This window comes from Haliotis rufescens, unplaced genomic scaffold (assembly GCF_023055435.1).
Source record: "Haliotis rufescens isolate VD_foot unplaced genomic scaffold, xgHalRufe1.0.p SCAF_1, whole genome shotgun sequence".
In the NCBI taxonomy this organism is placed as follows: domain Eukaryota; kingdom Metazoa; phylum Mollusca; class Gastropoda; order Lepetellida; family Haliotidae; genus Haliotis; species Haliotis rufescens.
This window is the reverse complement of record NW_025963779.1, coordinates 7,310,427-7,331,660: the sequence shown is the minus strand read 5'-3', so window position 1 is coordinate 7,331,660 and position 21,234 is coordinate 7,310,427. Positions and strand designations below refer to the sequence as shown.

Sequence of the window (21,234 nt, the reverse complement as noted above, 5' to 3'; positions counted from 1 at the left end):
GCTATATGTTATCCGGATATATTGACTCATATATACTGATGACGTGCTGGAAGGCGACGTCACTGCTGGAAATGGTATGTTTGTAAGAAACGCGTGTCCATTAAGCAAAGTGAAGAAATCTATGTTTGACATTTTACATTTTTCGACTTCAGCATAGTTGGTATGCTGAATAGAGCCAATCATTCAACACTGTGTATGTGACTATGCTTGTGTCCCTCTGACAGAACCAATATACTTGTGACAGGTAACACGATCGGCCATTTGCTGATCTGACATATGCGATAAAGGTCTACGACCAAAATGCAATACACGCCACGCCACGCCACACTGTGTGGAGACGATAGACTCGGACTTACTGCATACATTGCATCCTCACGGATCAGAGACAGGTAAGTGTAGACAACACCATAAGAGTTCATACACGTATGTAGTTTTCGACACATCTTGCCTCACAGGTAGTTTTGGGGAAGAAATGTTTAATGAACATTTACTGAATTAACCAATGAAGCCGGGTTCCCAATGTATTGCGATTGGGAACAAACTGTTCTGTTACTAATAATGGACTTTGTATGATTGATCAGTTTGACAGAGACTGTCCTGGGCCCTGTTCCACAAAGCGATCTTAGCGATACGATTATCGTAATCCTATGTTAAAGTGTTGGGAGTTGCAATCACCGTAGCGCTAAGATCGCTTTGAGGAACGGGCCCCAGATGTACGTCAGGATTGTATGAATGGAATAGGAATTCAAAAAAGGTCGATAATCCGAACTCCGTAAACTCACTAGTCGCTTAAGTAATATGTATGATATATGACCCATGATGTATTTATCCCCTCTCTATCCTCAGTTTTCATCCAAGATGGCGTCCTACAGACTGGTGTATGTCCTGCTAACGATGGCTCTTCTTGGCAGTGCTCTGTGCCGTATGATGAAACTCACAAGGGGCAAGGTCGTGGATGACAAAGACTGCGCGGCCACAGGCAACAGCTACAGCAGCATCGACTGTGCACGTCGGTGCATGTTTCAGAAAACATGTAAGGCTTTTGTACGGTTGTGCAAGAATGACCACATGGTGTGCCCGTGTAAGCTCTGCTACAAAGACGTTACGCTGAAGACTGGGGATGGGTTGTATGGTGTCATGTCACGCCGGTAAGCGCTCATGACTAAACCGGACCCTGAGATTGTATAGGACCTCCCAGGGAGGCTACACTGTAACATTCTCGTCGCCGTGTACGTTCAGCTGGGCATGGCATCCGGGTATCTAAATAAATGGTCACAGCATATCTTTGTTTTCTTTACGTTACACAATTTGCATGGTAATTATCATCCTGTTGGGTTAACGCCTTATCAAAAGGCGGGTCTTCTCTAACGTTTTGTTCAAATCCAATGGTAATCTTGCAGTTGATTTGCTGTTTTGAATGAATACTATTCAAGGCGAGTCATTGCAAATGCTACCGGTCGGGCAGCATGCTTGCCCATTTCGCACCTGTTGTCATTACTCATTTTTAGTGAACCGTTCACATAAACTGCCTGAAAAATTAGTAAAAACTTGGATTTGACCAAAATGTTACAGACGTTGTCAAAGCGTTTCTAGGTTGAAAACAGTCACCGATACACTGCAAACTTGAGGTAAAACACAACCCGTCGGTTTGAGTGAGTGAGTACGGTTTTACGCCGATTTTAGCAATATTACGGCGGGGTTTTAAATATTTGCGTGCACCAGTGGAAAAAAGGCTAAATTCCATATTTCGGATATGGTATAAAATGCAATGGATCACTTCCCAGACATCACATGTAATGAGAAAGCACAAATATATAAAACGTTTTATTGCACAACAGAGACAGGTGAGGTGAGACTATTGCACTTATATAGCGAAGTGCATGCACGTGTGTATGTGTGTGGCTGCTTGGACTAGTCCGGACTAATGTCAAGTTCATAGTCCTTGCCCTCTGAGATATCATGCCACAGTTTAACATGAATCCCCAGACACAGTATACTCTGACTCCGAGCCGATCAGTCCTTGTTTAGCCCCTTAATCTCGAGCGCCAGGCATGGTAACAACAAGAACCATCTTTAAACGTCTTTGGGTATGACGCGGCCGGAGACTGAAGTCCGGATGTTAGCTCTACGGACGGATGCTCTACCACTAGAGGCGATCACAACACAGAGAGAGATGGGGGTGGGGGGGGGGAGGGAGAGAGGATGCCAACCACACCCATGTTCTTACTGTACACTTTCAACCAAACTGTTTGCCGTTACAGACAGACTGGCAGTATATACAGGCAGGACAGGGTACGAGTAGGCAGACCACGCGTGACGACGACAGTGGATGTCCGCTACTTGCGCTGTTTGCATTTGCAGATTCGTCACAGCGACGGAAACGGTAGTAACAGTGGTAGGACGCTACGTGCTACGTCGTTACGTGGTATGGCCTTGATCCATGAACTTCAACGTCGAAGACGGCACTGGTCAAGGACTGTCACTGTGGAGAAGAGTGCATTTTACTGACGAAAGATTCAGCATATTCAGCAACCCACCTTTTTACATTTTGTTTGCACAATGCCTACTATGATAACGTGATGATTTGGTTATTGAAGCAAAATTCATAATGGTTTACATATCGTGTTTGTGATTTTGGGGTAGGCCTTTTAGTGGAATTTTGTAAAAATTATACAATCCACTTTAAATCGGGGTGACTTGACATACCTCCGCTAGCCATACTCTCGACATACACGGAATCCATACCGGGATTATATATACAACACAGGTCTCCCTACAACTGGTGAAACGATCGCGTATATTCTGTACCCGGCTGGTGGTAATACCCAATCAGCTTGCAGGCCTGCCGGTCGTGCCGATTAAGCTACCTCCTCATTACCGCTTTTAAGATTCGTTTGGGTTGAGACAAATGCAGACCTAAGAATACGTACTTTCAATTAAACGCAACATATCTTAGTATACGTTTTCACACGTTTTCTCGGCCATCGTATTGTACATCATACTAGCTGTATAGAAAAACAGTCAAAACATGGACTTTTATCCGAAATAGGCCCTAGTAGAAGCGCGCGTAAAATATTCAAGATCATTACGCTCGGAACTGATTCAGGCGTGTGATGAATGGGGCATCGTAAAAGTATTTTGCAGACTTTGGTTACGTAGTGATAACATCTCGTGCCTGAAATGGTGTTTAACGTCGCGTCCAAGATTATTGCACTTATATAGCGAGATACACGCATGCACGTGTGTGTGTGTGTGTGTGTGTGCGTGCGTGCGTGCGTGCGTGCGTGTGAGTGTGTGTACGCGCTTGTACTAGTCCGGACTTATGCCGATTCATTGTGCTAGCACAGTCACTGAGTTACCATGCCGCAGTTTTACATGAATACCACACTCAGACACAGTATACTGACTCCGAGCCGACCAGTCCTTGTTTTAGCCCCTTAATGAGAAGCGCCAGACAGGGTAACAAGTGCCATCTTTTAACGTCTTTTGGTATGACGCGGCAGGGGATCGAACCCCGGACCTCTCTACCACTAGACCACGGAGGTGATTCGTGCATATCACGTACACATGGGTATAATGTGTTGAAAGAATATACATACTTACATAGGCCCCCTGTACTTTATGTTCCGAAGAGTCGAAAGGCAAGGATAAAGAGAGGTTTGGTGGTTAACATATATATGTCATAAGGATGATCGTCATGTGTTTTACTCCGAGTGGTTTGATCGTGCCTCATGCTATCAACCACTGTTCTGCCTGGCTCTAACTCGGTTAGTTGCAGTGCACAACTGTGTAGCTGGAATTGTGCCGATTGGATGTGAAACAACATTCACATTTTGAATGTATTTATGCATAGGAAGCAAGTCGAAAGGACCACGACGAATGGTCAGCTTTTCAACAGGGTCATACGTCATGTAAACGTGTGAAAGTGAATTCCTTATTATTCCCACGTTTTGGGATAGCATTGATTAATTCTACAATGTCACTGAAAAACGTCGTCCTTGTGAATGGGTTTGGTTTTGGTTTGTTGTTTTACGCCGCACTCAGCACTCTTCCGGCTATAAGACGGCGGTCTGTAAACAATCGAGTCTGGACCAGACAATCCAGTGATCTACATCATGAACATCGATCCACGCAATTGGAATCGATGACATGCATCAACCAAGTCAGCGAGCCTGACCACCCGATCCCGTTAGTCGCCTCTTACGACAAGCATAGTCGCCTTTTACGGCAAGCATGGGTTGCTGAAGACCCCGGATCTTCACGGGTCTCCTTGTGAACGAAACAAGTTCATTAACCATAGGGATACATGTGGCCCAGGACGATATTAAAGGCGTCGTGTTTTGCTCTGCAGATGGTCGTGGGTTTAAATTCCAGATTTGCACCAATAATTATCCTTGGTGAGTCAGCATATTACCGGTGCTTGTGAGTTTCACCGTGTGCTGAACACTTTGTTTTGTTTTTTGTTGTTGTTTGTTATAGCCGCACCCAGCAAAATTCCATCTATATGACGACGGTCTGTAAATAATCGAGTCTGGACCAGACAATCCTGTGATTGACAGCATGAGCATCGATGCACGCAACTGGGATACGATGCCATGCATTAACCAAATCAGCGAGTCTGACCACCCGATCCCTTTTGTCGCCTCTTACGACAAGCTTAGTCGCCTTTTACAGCAAGCATGGGTTGCTGAAGATGCATATATTTTTACCCGGATCTTCACTGGTAGGGTAGATTATCTGAAAACGCAATCATACGAATGGTGTTAACTTTACTCACTCAACCACATCTCGATGCACCCTTACTCATCATATTATTGTGTAAACACCATTTACGTAATTCCAGTGTCTCATTTCGTGCATACACCGGCTCCCATTTGGCCAGAAAAATAAGGCGTTTTGACCAAAATCTCACCTGCATGAGTATCCTTTAGTCATGTGATAACACAAGCCGGCAATCACACGTGCGCGCGCGCGCACGCACGCACTCACACAGACACACACTTTACAAAGCTTTGAGATTGTTCTGTTTAAATTCATTGCATAGAACATGATAGTATTTCTCCATGAATGTGTTTGTGGGCAAATGGCTTCACTCCAGGACAATGTTATAGCAGTGTACGGTGCCCTTAACACATAACGTATGGTACTTTTAAGAGGTCCCAAAAATCAACTTCTGTTATAACAGCTTAAAAACCAAAAGTAGTTTTACATTTGACAGACAATATTATCAACTTGAATTAATACAACACGTTAGAACTATACTGTAACAATACAAAACGCAGTTTTAATCTTCTAATTTATGTAGTATTCCACGACTAATTGAAAGTTGAAAAACGATCGCAACAAGACAATAAATAATATTTTCTTAAAATGTCTAAAAAAATTATTTCATCGACATCGCATTTTCATCGTGTTCCGATAAGGATCGATAATGTTTTCACATTTATTTAAAATATTAGACATTCGCCAACCATAAGATAATATCCGTGGTAAACTTTTGCCCGAATTGTATGAAGACAGTATAGCAACCATATTACAACAGATCCACGAATGTATGATGAAGATGCCTTCTACTACGTGAGTAAATCATGTTAAATTTCAATTCCACACTGCATAATGACATATCATGACGATCCTAAACATAAACTCGAAAAACTGCTTCCCTGATGACTATGTATAGTTATATTTCATGTCACTTTACAGAAATATTCATATAACGCATATTATTGTCACGTCCATATATACGTCACGAGGATGAGATACATTTCACCAATAAAAGGCGCAATATCAAAACCAGTTTGTCATTGAGTCATAAGCAGGGTCGATTTACCTTACAATCAAAATATCGTAAATAACAATCGAACTGTTAAAACCGTTGTCCGCAGCTGTGCACAGATGTTAGTCGGGAAGGCGGCAAACTACATTAAAATCGAACACTTATTTATGCATAGCGGCCGGGATAAGGTTGAAAGCAAGTTAGTTCAGTTGGTTTTCGGGACATACAAGTTACTGTTACCAACAGAAAAGCGCCGTGAGAGAAACTAACCAAATGTGGACCTGGCAGCAATGGTGGACGCACGTGGAATAGTTTGATTGTCACACATTTTCGTGTTACGTGGATATATTCCCATTCTCATTTGGATAGTGTCATGACATGAGTTCGTAGGATTGTGTCTTCCACTTTAGAAGGATTATACTCAGAGAATTGACTAACTGGAGTTGGTCGGATATTCATTGCGCCATTGTGACGTTGCGTAACAGGATTAAGACCTTTTTATACGTGTAATTCCGATGTATCTTTCGGATGTGACTTCGTGTGCAGTTGGAATTCAGTAGAAAGGAGGATAAATTCCATCTGTGTACATTTGTTTTAAGGAATTTAAAGTATCAGGATCCATTATCGACCGTGCGGATATACATAAATTACGTCAGCATTGCCAACGAGACCAACCCATCGTCCAATCATAATCAGCAGGTCATCCCGCTTCGGTAAGCGATATTGGGACACCTGAGTCAACAGGTAACGCCCAGGTATATACTGTACGTGCTACAGTATATTGATTAGTATTGTCATTCAGTAATCGATCTCCACCAACTGGCGGTTTAACTTCACATCTGTTGCGCTTCTTTGCACGATAAGGGAGGGGCGGCGTGCTAGTCATGTGGCTCAGTTCAATAGAAGTTTTATCTTGCATGGGCTTCTCCAGAAATCGGAAGCAGTTTAATCAGCTGATGATATATAACCAATTGTTGACGCGAATGATAACACACTTATTAATGTGTTGGTTTCCCAAATACCTGTTTATTAGCTCAGTACGAAATACACTATAAAAAATATATTGAGGATGGCGAATTGTATTTGTAAATAATACTATCTCTCTATGGATTATATTTCCTTTTATATAATAGTAAAAAAGAGAGTAAAGTGACTCTCTCTGTGTGTGTGTGTGTGTATGTGTGTGTGTGTGTGTGCCTTTAAGAGTAGGTTACATACATTCAGTTTATTTATTCGTGAATTCATCAAGATATTAAAGCGATATTTATTTAATTCATGGAGTGATGCCCGAAATCTACAATCAGATATTAAAATAAAATTGGTTTAAATGTTGTTTTATACACAGATCTATTTTTTATGAATTAGAAAAAAAAACATAATTTAAACAAATACAAGGATCTAGCAAAGAGGAAAGTGTAAATAATATTTAATCAAAGAAATCTGACCTCTGCAAACACACAAAGAAAACAGAGCTTCTCTGACAAGTAAATACATGTAAATGCATTGCTGTATAAATAGTAAACATTGACATCATAAATATGTTAATCTTATCCTCATATACAATGATAGAACATGACTGGTAGAGGTATTTTTTGCAGAGTCAGGATTAATATATTGGGTACATATATATAAACACATTGTTTGTATTTCAATGATATAACAGGTCTTATGTTTTCATATGTGTAAAATAAATTATATATTGATGCAGTATTTGTAAATAATTATTTATGGTATTTACATGATGGGTATCGAAGCATTATTGCATGAAATCTGAATTTACATGATTTTAACATGAAGTTATCTGCCTACACAGAAATATGGCCAGAAAATAATGTCTGTGCCTTTGATCAATAGAATACATCAACCTCACACAGTCGACAATGACCCACTCGGGAGCCAATATGGTTACCATTGTGAAACAGGGCCAACTGTTGCAGCTCCACTGAGTGTGAGGTGGAGTTATTGTATCATTGGGGTTCTTGTCTCTTGGTGAAGCAGTAATGTGCCACTGGACACAATGGTGTCAGATCTAGTACGGTAGTGTCGGTACAGGGGTCACTGTAATCAATTTGTTTATGCAAAGCAGCTGTCTCAATGTTCAGCCTGGTCAGAGTTTAGAGATATGGGTTGGTGTGGAGAAATAGTAAATATCTTTATTACATCTTTTGAAGTGATGAGGTTTGTGTATTTCTCCTTGACAACTGGGTGGTACAACCTAACCTTCCATTGTGTGAGTGCTTGCCTTGCAGTTGCCTCATGGTAGACACTCCATTCCATCCTCTGTCAAGTCTGTTGTGTCCATGTCGACCAGCATCATCCTTAGCTATGTATACATAGTTCATCCACCACACTAGACATAGGAATTGTCTTTTTTAAGACTAGTACAGAGGACAGGTGTAAACCTTGTTCCACTGGTCCCAAGAGTTTCTAACTAGTCCCGCTTGAACAAGACAAAAATGTTTACTATGTTTATACTTTCTGGCAGTTTTAGTCATTTCCAATTTGTAGCTAAATAGAAGCATTGAGAACTGGTTCAGAGTTATAGCCCTCAAAAGTTACTACTAACTAGTCAATGAAGACTACCATTATTCAATGTCCGAAATAATTGCCTGCCCGTCTGCTGCCTGCCCGTGGCTGGTAACTTTTCTGACGGGCTGCATGACATTTTCCTCCACCTGCCCAACTATCTGGCAGATAGTTTACTACTTACGTTTTATTATGACTCCTTGAAGATTCTCCAGTAAATGCTTGCATTATTTCAGCTGAATCAAGACATGATTTGTCTCCTAGATTTTGCAATTTTTTTCAGTATTCATAATGCCCCAAAGCAGGCAGGTAACTTTAAAGGTGGGCAAACAAAACTTATGGATCACTTGCCTGATAGTCTTGTTAGGTTTTAAAATTATTTTGAACACTGCCATCATTTAATTTCACTTGTCCTCATCACAATTTAGTTGTCTCAAACTAGCAGACTAGTGTGAATTTCGAAAGCTGCACACATACATATGCCAAATAATAGGGCATGTTACAAGTGCCATAATGTGCATATGTCTGATTTTCTTAGTCATAATGGCAAAATGTCATTTGGATTTACCATGTAAACTCCAAGTTGATAAATTTTGACTGTTTATAAACTGTTTTTAATTTATATGGTTTACAAATATTTTCCTAAACATTTTAGCTTGAATATTTCGAAATGAGATTAAACATGAACTAGTGCAGTTAAAATTGTAATCTTTTAATTTACAAAATGTTATTTGATTTGGTTGGTTTTGTGGGAAAAAATATGTTATAGCTGTGTAAAGTGCAGAATTTCACAGCACTGTTTATAGATTCATGTATTTACTTCTGTGAGAGGCAGCGTTGGATTATTTGTCATTTGTTTGCAATAGACAGACTATACATAAAATGCAAATGCTGAAAGGTTATTAAAACACTGTAATTACATTTTTCTAGAATAACAAAAAGTAGAACTTTCCATCAAACAACTACATTTTTTTCATTTTGTGGATTGTGGCTTTTGACACCATAAACGAAAAACTTAGGAATGTGTTTACTGAGAACATACAGTGTGCTTTAAGGGTGGTGGGGTAGCCTAGTGGTTAAAGCGTTCGTTCGTCAAGGCCAGGTTCGATTCCCCACATTGGCATAATGTGTGAAGCCCATTTCTGTTGTCCCCCACCGTGATATTGCTGGAATATTGCTAAAAGAGGCATAAAACCATAATCACTAACACAGTCAGTGTGCTTTAGGCAGGTGAGCTACAGTCTATGGTTTTACTTTGTGGAGTGTATGCTTGACATACGGCTTAATGGATGAAGATATTATCTGCTCAATTGTCACACCCGGTGAAGCAATTCCCTTTATCACTGCCCAGTAACCACTGTTGTCCTTACAACCTTTGAGTCACAGTGAATAACTTTAGCTAAATACTACGTACTGGACACACCGAGTATCACAATTAAATATATACCAGATACACCCAGTGTAACACTTACCTGTATACTGGACACAGTGTAACACTTACCTGTATACTGGACACAGTGTAACACTTACCTGTATATTGGACACAGTGTAACAATTACCTGTAAACTGGACACAGTGTAACAATTACCTGTAAACTGGACACAGTGTAACACTTATCTGTATACTGGACACAGTGTAACACTTACCTGTATACTGGACACAGTGTAACACTTACCTGTATACTGGACACAGTGTAACACTTACCTTTATACTGGACACACCCAGTGTAACACTTACCTGTATACTGGACACAGTGTAACACTTACCTGTATACTGGACACAGTGTAACAATTACCTGTATACTGGACCCAGTGTAACACTTACCTATATACTAGACACAGTTTAACACTTACCTGTATACTGGACACAGTATAACACTTACCTGTATACTGGACACAGTGCAACATTTACCTGTATACTGGACACAGTGCAACACTTACCTGTATACTGGACACAGTGCAACACTTACCTGTATACTGGACACAGTGTAACACTTACCTGTATACTGGACACAGTGCAACATTTACCTGTATACTGGACACAGTGCAACATTTATCTGTATACTGGACACAGTGCAACACTTACCTGTATACTGGACACAGTGTAACACTTACCTGTATACTGGACACAGTGCAACACTTACCTGTATACTGGACACAGTGCAACACTTACCTGTATACTGGACACAGTGCAACATTTACCTGTATACTTGACACAGTGCAACACTTACCTGTATACTGGACACAGTGCAACACTTACCTGTATACTGGACACAGTGCAACACTTACCTGTATACTGGACACAGTGCAACACTTACCTGTATACTGGACACAGTGCAACACTTACCTGTATACTGGACACAGTGCAACACTTACCTGTATACTGGACACAGTGCAACACTTACCTGTATACTGGACACAGTGCAACACTTACCTGTATACTGGACACAGTGGAACACTTACCTGTATACTGGACACAGTGCAACACTTACCTGTATACTGGACACAGTGGAACACTTACCTGTATACTGGACACAGTGTAACAATTACCTGTGTACTAGACACAGTGTAACACTTACCTGTATACTGGACACAGTGCAACACTTACCTGTATACTGGACACAGTGCAACACTTACCTGTATACTGGACACAGTGCAACACTTACCTGTATACTGGACACAGTGCAACACTTACCTGTATACTGGACACAGTGCAACACTTACCTGTATACTGGACACAGTGCAACACTTACCTGTATACTGGACACAGTGCAACACTTACCTGTATACTGGACACAGTGCAACACTTACCTGTATACTGGACACAGTGCAACACTTACCTGTATACTGGACACAGTGTAACACTTACCTGTATACTGGACACAGTGTAACAATTACCTGTGTACTAGACACAGTGTAACACTTACCTGTATACTGGACACAGTGCAACACTTACCTGTATACTGGACACAGTGCAACACTTACCTGTATACTGGACACAGTGCAACACTTACCTGTATACTGGACACAGTGCAACACTTACCTGTATACTGGACACAGTGCAACACTTACCTGTATACTGGACACAGTGTAACACTTACCTGTATACTGGACACAGTGTAACAATTACCTGTGTACTAGACACAGTGTAACACTTACCTGTATACTGGACACAGTGTAACACTTACCTGTATACTGGACACATTGTAACACTTACCTGTATACTGAACATAGTGTAACACTTACCTGTATACTGGACACAGTGTAACAATTACCTGTGTATTGGACACAGTGTAACAATTACCTGTAATTAGACACACCCTGTGTCACAATTACATGTATACTGGACACACCCAGTGTAACAATTACCTGTATACTGGACACACCCAGTGTAACAATTACCTGTGTACTGGACACAGTGTAACAAGTACCTGTAATTAGACACACTCTGTGTCACAATTAACTTTATGCTGGACACACCCAGTGTAACATTTACCTGTAATTAGACACACACAGTGTAACAATTTACCTCTAATTACACACACAGTGTAACAATTACCTGTATTTAGACACAGTTACAAATACCTGTGTACTACATACATAAAATGAAACTGTCTGAGACCCATGACACTAACTGAAATTAGACGAAATCACCGAGATTGTTCAAACAATATTGAATATTGAAGGTAATTCTGTGGAAGATCTACCGAGATGCTCTCTACCGCAGTAATCAGCTTGGGTCCTATCAGAGGGTGTCACACTGCTTTATACATTAATGATGCAGCTGCTGCATGCTCGCTAATTACATTCACTCTCAGCCATCACCCCATTACCATTATTGTGAAGTGCTGAGTTTCTGATCAAACATCTGAACTAAATATGTCAGTGCTCGATTATTATGAACTGTTCTCTAGTTCACCTATGATGTCATTGTCTTGGAATTTGGTGTTGTGAATGATGCTTAGCTTAGATATTAAGTCAAACCTTTTTAAGGTGCCTTTCAGTTTGACACAACATTGTCCATACATATATAATATTTGTTTGTTTATTTGTTTGTTGTTTCACTCTGCATAAGTCCAGTTTTATTATGGCAGTCTGCAAATAAAAGTCTGGACCAGATTATCCAGTGAGTGACGTAATGAGCATCGATCCATGCAATTTGGATCGATGACATGCATCAACCAAGTCAGCGAGCCTGACCACCCGATCCCGTTAGTCACCTCTTACGACAAGCATAGTCCACTCTTACAAGCATAGTCACCTTTTATGACAAGCATAGTCGCCTCTTACAACAAGCATAGTCACCTCTTACGACAAGCATGCATAGTCGCCCTTTACGGGAAGCATGGGTTGCTGAAGACCTGCTGTACCAGGTCAGGCTGCATCCTTGATATGAAGGGACTGGTTCACCGGCAGTGATTGATCCTCTATAACGTGTCCAGAATGGACTGTGGATAAAACTAACGAATGTTTCTTTTTAATGTTTAATCATTAAACTATTCATAATCGATCTGTGAAATAGTTATACAACAGTACTAGCCAGCCAAGCTATCTAGATCATTTCAGAAGCTAATTTTAGATCTGAGTAGCCAGATTTACTTTACACTAACAGACAAAAAGATAAATGTTCCATATAGTTCCATATAGTTCCATCTTCACCAAGGTTACAACGTCAATAGTGAATACCTCGCAAGTTTGCAAAGTGATAAGGGCTCATAATAAGCATGACAAACATTATAGTACATAGAAATTAGCCATTTAACATCTAGCTACTGACCATTTCTACTGAAAATTCCTGTTTTGGACAATTCTTTTTGACAGCTGCATAACTATTTTGTAGCTTACTAGGTAGAAAGTTCAGTTACCAGTAGCCCGTCAAGGTTCCTTGATACTATTTTCACTAGCCTGATAGAAAATGAAGCAGCCACAGGCTTCTGGGCCGGTGTATATTTTGAAAACTGTTTCATCGAAGTACAAGTGTCTGGGCAGGCCGAGATAAACCCCCTGCACAATGTAGCTGCAATTAGAGTTGTGCTCTGTCATTATAATGTAAAGGAGGAGGAGACACTTGAAGCTCCAACATTACTCTATTAAATGTGCCCTGGAGTTTTATTACTTTGTCCATCTGACTTAGATTTTAATCAGTGACTAGACCAACTAAAAGACTGAAGCCAGTCATGTTTGTAACAGTCTGTACTTTAGGCCTTTAATCAGTGTCTAGGCCAACTGCAAATGACTGAAGCCGGTCATGTTTGTAACAGTCTGTACTTTAGGCCTTTAATCAGGGATGAACATTTTGAACATTTCAATCATGAGAAAATATCTAATTTCTAAAAAAATATTAAAAAATTAATTACTGATTAATATTGATTCTTTAAATGTTGGAACAAAATCATTTAAACGCCAATGATTGATGCTGAAGTCCTATCACTATCATGGTTGCATGCAAGTAGTAGTAAAATCAGAAGATTTGCCAATATCAAAATAGTACAAATTTGAATTCTGACATTTTTGCATATATTTGTTAAATTATAGTGCAGGCTATGATTGACCTGATCATGTATATTGGTGATGTCTGTTTCAAATGGCGAGACTCATCTATGAACTAGACTGACGGGCAAAAGAAAGCATACACAACATATTACAAGCATTTTGAGAACATTACTAGGCTGAAAACAGACCTAAAAACATTGCAAACTGAAGGTCCGAAACACATCTATGATACCTGTATCAAATACATTACCATCAAATGACCATTCTTGTTTGTGTCATTTTTAGCCACCATCAAACATGGGGGGAATACTTTCTTTTGCCAGGCAGTTTATTTCCTGATCAACCTTCAAAAGTCTGCGTCATGTCTATTGCTAATGACTTGTTTCCAACAGAGACTCATCTATGAGTGAGTGAGTACGGTTTTACGCCGCTTTTAGCAATATTCCAGCAATATCACGGCTGGGGGACACCAGAAATGGGCTTCACACATTGTACCCATGTCGGGATTCGAACCCGGGTCTTCGGCGTGACGAGCGAACGCTTTAACCACTAGGCTACCCGACCGCCCCGACTCATCTATGAACTACACTATGTCAACACTGTGCACCTTGCTCTGTTTTCTCCTGCACAGTAAGTCAGGAATCAACAATGTATGCCGACAAGATCTCCCTGACGCAGACTTTAATCAAGGGATGTCTTCTTTCTCATCTATAATGAAACAGGCAGGGAATCTAATTGCTTGCCTTCTGCTGGCTGGTGTGCAATGCAACTCACCTGTCTAAATAATGTATTGCACCAACTTTTAATTAACACAGGTAGATCAGGGCAGTGGATGCAGCCCTGCCCTTGTGTAGTTGCTATAGTACCTCTGATGGGGAAGCTGCATCAGGTATAGTGATATTTAGTTTTCATCTTTATAAAACCTTGCTTCTGTATCGTAATATTTATCATCATTTAGAAATCCTAGGTTTGCTAAGGTGTTTCATATTTGTAAATCTTGTATTTGGCTGTCCATTATTTACTAATTCTATGTCTAAGTGGTGCAGTGTCTTGAAGAAAATGGTTTTGATTAATTCCCTGCGTCCATTACCTGGATGTGCAATTTTTAAGAAATACTCCTATCTCTGTTTTTATAAGTAGGACTTGAGCAATGCTAACTCATTTTTTATGATTTTTTTCAAAATAACTTAAAGGAATCATGATAAATGTAAGTTTGAAAAAGTGCTTTGTCATTGTTGAATGGCCTAATATGGATGTTGACTTTGAGATTTAGTTGCTCTGTTATTGTCTGTGGTTTTCATTCATTATTGACATGAATACCATTTCTTAGATTACCGTTGACAAACTTTAAAACATCATGTCAGCAATGGTTTTAAGGCCATTTTAAGTAAACTTATTGTTTCTCAGAATATGTTTTAAAGATGTGTAGACATGGTAGAACGGTTCTGATTTCATCATTTCTTTTAATGAACTATTTACTGTAAGATTATTTTATACCAGTAACTTACAAATTGTAAGTCACTGAAATAATACTGTGATATAGAGATTGCTTGTTATTGATCTCCATTTGTAGCCAAGCATACGATGATACAAGATTATAGTTTGACCAGTCAAACAGAATGTGCAGAAAACAAGTATCTGAAGTGATGTAACATTCAGGGCAAGAAGTAAGAGTATCTTTCAGCAGCAGTCAGAATACCTGACCAAGTGCTAGATTCACATGATACAGACTTGCCTTGGTCAAGGGACATTATGCCATGTTCTCCATCATCGTAAGGGATGTAAATATAACCCCTGCAACCACTGCACCATGAATCAAGCTGAACTTCATTTGTTTCATAATGTCCTGTATCAGGCGTGGATATTACTGCTACAATTTATAAATATGAAACGTCAATGCCAGAGAATTGATTATCTGACAAAACAGATACCACTGGGCATTAGAAGCCAAATAATGAAAAGTATGTGAATCGGTGATGACACCAGGTGTTCGTGAAGAGAATAAGTCCTGCTCTACCAGTTGTACCTGCCACTCACACAAGATGTATCATGAAAAAGTAACTGTTTGTTTGTTGTCTAATGTTGAACCCTGCAATGTATTCCCGCCACACGATGGCAGCTCATCATTGAATCTGAATTGCAGGGGAAGATGCCTTGAGTTAGATACTAATCCAGGGCCCACTTGCACAAAGCGATCTTAGCGATCTAAGCCTATGTTAAAGTATGGGTGTTACAATCATCTTAGCGCTATGACTATTGTAAGCCTATGTTAGAGTATGGGTGTTACAATCATCTTAGCGCTATGACTATTGTAAGCCTATGTTAAAGTATGGGTGTTACAATCATCTTAGCACTATGACTATTGTAAGCCCATGTTAAAGTATGGGTGTTGCAATCATCTTAGCGCTATGACTATTGTAAGCCTATGTTAGAGTATGGGTGTTACAATCATCTTAGCGCTATGACTATTGTAAGCCTATGTTAGAGTATGGGTGTTACAATCATCTTAGCCCTATGACTATTGTAAGCCTATGTTAGAGTATGGGTGTTACAATCATCTTAGCCCTATGACTATTGTAAGCCTATGTTAGAGTATGGGTGTTACAATCATCTTAGCGCTATGACTATTGTAAGCCTATGTTAGAGTATGGGTGTTACAATCATCTTAGCCCTATGACTATTGTAAGCCCATGTTAAAGTATGGGTGTTGCAATCATCTTAGCGCTATGACTATTGTAAGCCTATGTTAAAGTATGAGTGTTACAATCATCTTAGCGCTATGACTATTGTAAGCCTATGTTAAAGTATGGGTGTTACAATCATCTTAGCCCTATGACTATTGTAAGCCTATGTTAGAGTATGGGTGTTACAATCATCTTAGCGCTATGACTATTGTAAGCCTATGTTAGAGTATGGGTGTTAAGCGCTAAGATTACTTTGTGCAAGTGGGCCAAGAACTCATTTCTGGCTATTTACTGATGTAGAGTAACTAGATTTCGGAGACAAGAAGTCCCATATGCTTGTGTCATGGCTATACTTGCCCAAACCTGAATTAATGCCCATGTTTATATTCTCAAGGTTTTCCTTGGGAATCAACACGTTGAAATTGGTGAAATGTTGAAAATGTATATACAGACTAAGGTGAAAATGAGTGAGTGAGTGAGTGAGTTGGGTTTAACGCCGCTTTTAAAAGTATTCCAGTAATATCACGGCGTGTCAGCTTAATGTGGGAGGAAAGCCCGAAGTGATGCAGGTCACAGACGTTTACCACTTCGGTGAAACCCACGAGCACGGGTATGGTGCTGACAAACCTAGAAACATAATCGGGGCGAACCGGGATTCGAACCCACAATCATAGGTTTCTGGCATGCCCAAGGGATGCAATTCTGCACAGCGAATCGTGGCGCCATCGACGACTGGGCCATCCGTGCCCCCGTGAAAATGAGTGAAAGTTTTCCAGTGTTTCACTGATATCACAGCATGCCAGCTATGGTAGGAAAGACCGAGGTGATGCAGGTCTTGGATGAACACCTGGTGTCATCACTCTTTGATAGTGATTAATGAACACCTGCTTGTGATAAAATCAACATCGTACAATGGACACTTCTTTTAGTAGTGATATATGGAAAGGGTTTTGTCGCTTTTATTCAGTGATTCCCACAAGTGAGTGAGTTGAGTTTGACATCATTTGAATCATATTTTAGTCATCTCACAGAGCGTGGGCTTAATATTGAAGGAAATTCGAGGTTTGTTGAAAATAGTTGTCACTTTTGTGACACCAAACAATATATGGTTCCAACAAACCAAGACTATTCAACATATTCATACCCAGGACTCCGCTTGTTGACAGTTTGGTTTTCTTCTCAAATGTTTCCATATATCAGTTTCAAAACAGCAGCATGTTTTCGCTGTGACCTATCGGACTGCGCAATACAATGTTTTGTGTGATTTTGGAAAGCTGTCATATATGATGTACACCATAGAACACATCTGTTGATTTACACAGTGTCATGTTTCATGGTATGAAACTGCATATGCCTGCATTAGTGCCGTCCAGGTTCTAAAGCAGTCTAACAAATGGTTGAAGTATATTCACATAGTCAAACATTGTTCCGGTAATCTTTCTAAACTAAAAACAACATCTTAAAGAAAACTACTTCACAACTTTGAAGAAATTGTTTCACAACATGAAAGGAAATATTTCGCAAACATAAAGAATATATTAAACAACATTATCGAGATGTTCTGAGTGAGTGAGTGATTTGTGTTTAATGCCTCTTTGAACCGTTATATCATGGTGTGTCAGCTTGATGTGGGAGGAAAGCCTGAAGAGATGTAGGTCTTAGATATTTACCACTTTGTTGAAACCCACAAGCACAAGAATGATGCTGACAAACATAGAAACATAACCCACAATCACAGGGTTCTGGCGTGCCCAAGGGACACAACTCTGCACAGTAACCTGAGGCGCCTAAGACAACTTTGTCACCCATGACCCTGTAATGTTCTGGAAAATTGATAGAAGAATACTTTTATATAACAGAAGTACACCTGTCTCTATCATTTAATTCTATAAAAATGGCATTTGCAAGTATCTTTTTTACAATTTGAGGCCTCATGAAATAGATATATATTCCGTATATTTAATTTTTAGCCACCTTCAAACATGAGTGTACATTTTCTTTTTCACAGCAGTTTACATATGTTACTTTTTTGTGTAAAATAAGGTGTAGATTCTATGTAGAGTATGAAAACAATGTTTACCCAATGAATACTTTATAATAAGGACCTTACATTTAGAGACATGGGTTTTTCGTAAACCTTCAGGGCCGTCGGGCAAAATATTGTTGTTTATATATTTACCCCATAAGAGACTTGTTGGTCAATGAAATATATAAAAGTATTTGGGGCAACACGTAAATCGGTCGCATTCATTTCCACATTTACTTACCGTATTCGACTTAATAAGCGCCCAGGATGTTCTCAAAATTAGAAATAGGGGGCTCTTATTAGAATATTATGTTGGTGAAAAAAACAGAGTTGAAAGATAAATTTTGTTGTTTATAGTGACAGCCTGAAATGTTTATGTTCGACAGATATATTTTTCCAGAATTTAATTGCCCATAATTGAGGGTGCATATTACATACGAGTGCGTATTATACACGAATAAATAGGTCTTGTGTACATTGATCAATTGGAAGGGGTGCTAATTGGGATTGTTCACTAGCCAATATATCAGCAAATATCGCCGTGGGCGCTTCTTAGAGCGGGACGCTTTTTACATCGAATACGATAGTTTGAGTATTATAACATTCACTGGGCAGGAAGAAAAAAGGTCATGTGCCATTTCTTCAATTCGATCTTTTCAAGGAGGAGAAAAACAAGTTGGGGGTGGGGGTGGGGGGCTTCTAAACAGTTTTATGGGAACCTACAAGACATTTTCCTTTTACCTACGTCACAATTTTTTTGGCCCTACCAGACAATTTTGCAATGTTTTTGAAGAGTGGGGAGGTAAATCTGGGGGTCAAATTATCAAAATATCAAATGGTCAGCCACTAAATATTAAGTCTATTGTGGGTTGTTAAGAAACACCATATAAAGTATTCTGACAGTTCCAAATCTAAATGAAACATACAACACCAGGATGATTTCATTCCTATTCTAACAGAAACTAGTCTTTTGGATTATTTGTTCATATGAAAGATAGATGACGTCTTTATGTAAATTTAAGGCTTCTATACCTTGAATATTGGCAGGGCTGAGTGATAAAGCTTAATACTGAAATGAGCAATGCATGACTTGAATAATTTGAATGATGAATAATCAATATTCAATAATGGTATCACTTTTTCCAGTGAGGAAGGCCAGAAGTCCTGAAGAGTCGTCCATCCAGCTACAGTTTAGGACCAGATGGATTCCCGCAGCTGATACAAGAGCTGAGAGTAAACACAACATGGCATCTAGGTAGGCATCTTTGGGAATTGTGTCCTAGTGTTAAATGTGTCTCTGTCTCTAATCAATTAATATTATGATCAAGCATTTAGAAATAGTTTACACTCATTACCTAAGACAGTGTACATCCACTGTCAATTTTGCTGATATAAGACATTCTAAAAGATTTTTGTTTTCATAATTTGGCCAACAATTTAATGATTCCTTGATAAAGGACTCATTCGTTTTTTCGGTCTGTATGTTTCATTTTAGCTTTTGCATCCTGGATTATCATGTGTGTTATATCGCCATTCTATTTTTATGAAATGGAAAATAACTACCATAGCTTCGTTTCAGAAAAGATTTCACAACCTCCATTGCTCATATAAGTTTGAACTTAGCAGAGACTTTATTTTGCTTATGAGAATATTTTGATTGGATGGCTATTTTTAACATTGTGCCCTCTGACAAGGCTCAAAACAAAACTATAGCAGTGAATGGGTGTAGGGTATTTAATAGAATAGAAATATAACACTCTGGATGATCGAGGTGTTAATAGTGGAACTTAGATATAACAAAGGGCTGATTATTTTTCATCGCACACCAACATAAATTTTATTTTAGGACAATTTGATCTGCTAGATGGCATAGCTGGAATGATACAGCTAATTCAAAGATAGTTAAATATAATGTGCATGCATCTCATTTTTGCATAAAAGATAAAAATCTTATTATTATGTTTTTTTGGACAGTTAGATTAAAACAAAACCTTGACATGACAATTGGCACACTATGAGTATACAGGTGGAAAATTTGTACATTCATAAGGAATACTAATAATGATGAATAATAGCGGTACTCATTATCAATTGTTAATCTTACAGTAACACCTTGTGCCATTCAATTAGACTGGGAGAGGGCATCTACTGATGGCCGACTCCTAAATAGGGCTGCACATGGTAATTTCTCCCATACAAATTGTAATCAATATATATGTCCCATCTGGTAAATTATTCAATTGATTATATTTCAAGGTGCATTATTGTTCAGCTTGTCACGTAGATATTGAATATGACAATGCATGCTCATAACTCACTCCACCCTAGTCTGGCTTGTATGGAATGACTGTCTTTTCAGCAACAGTTTTGGGTTACCTTTTGCATTTCGATGCAGCTTTGAGTGATATTCATAGTTTAGCTACAGTTTTAGGTTATATTCAGCATTAAGCTATAGTTTTAGGTTATATTCATAGTTTAGCTACAGTTTTAGGTTATATTCAGCGTTTAGCTATAGTTTTAGGTTATATTCAGCATTTAGCTACAGTTTTGGTGATATAAATCATTTAGCTACAGTTTTGGTGATATAAATCATTTAGCCACAGTTTTGGTGATATAAATCATTTAGCCACAGTTTTGGTGATATAAATCATTTAGCCACAGTTTTGGGTTATAGTCAGCATTTAGCTACAGTTTTAGATTACATTGAACAATATAGCTACAGTTTTAGGT

The 21,234-nt window shown here is 39.2% G+C and overlaps 1 protein-coding gene and 1 long non-coding RNA gene across 5 annotated transcripts in view; both read left to right on the top strand.

The window, feature by feature from the left end:
• Positions 1-125: 125 nt before the first annotated feature.
• LOC124136706 lies at positions 126-1,282 on the top strand. Its single transcript, XR_006861409.2, has 2 exons — positions 126-389; positions 847-1,282. It is a non-coding gene; the product is annotated as an uncharacterized LOC124136706 (long non-coding RNA).
• Positions 1,283-5,932: 4,650 nt separating this feature from the next.
• The window catches only part of LOC124136725 (adhesion G-protein coupled receptor V1-like), a 168,052-nt gene continuing 152,750 nt past the window's right edge, over positions 5,933-21,234 (top strand). For 2 of the 4 annotated variants that reach the window (XM_048401247.1, XM_048401155.1), the window contains exons 1-2: positions 5,933-6,531; positions 19,651-19,759. In XM_048401247.1, the coding sequence (XP_048257204.1) occupies positions 19,749-19,759 (11 nt within the window). In that variant the 5' untranslated portion in view covers positions 5,933-6,531; positions 19,651-19,748. Of the gene's footprint in view, positions 6,532-14,668; positions 14,684-19,650; positions 19,760-21,234 lie in introns of those variants that run through there. The other 2 variants (XM_048401180.1, XM_048401216.1) reach the window with 2 other exon arrangements.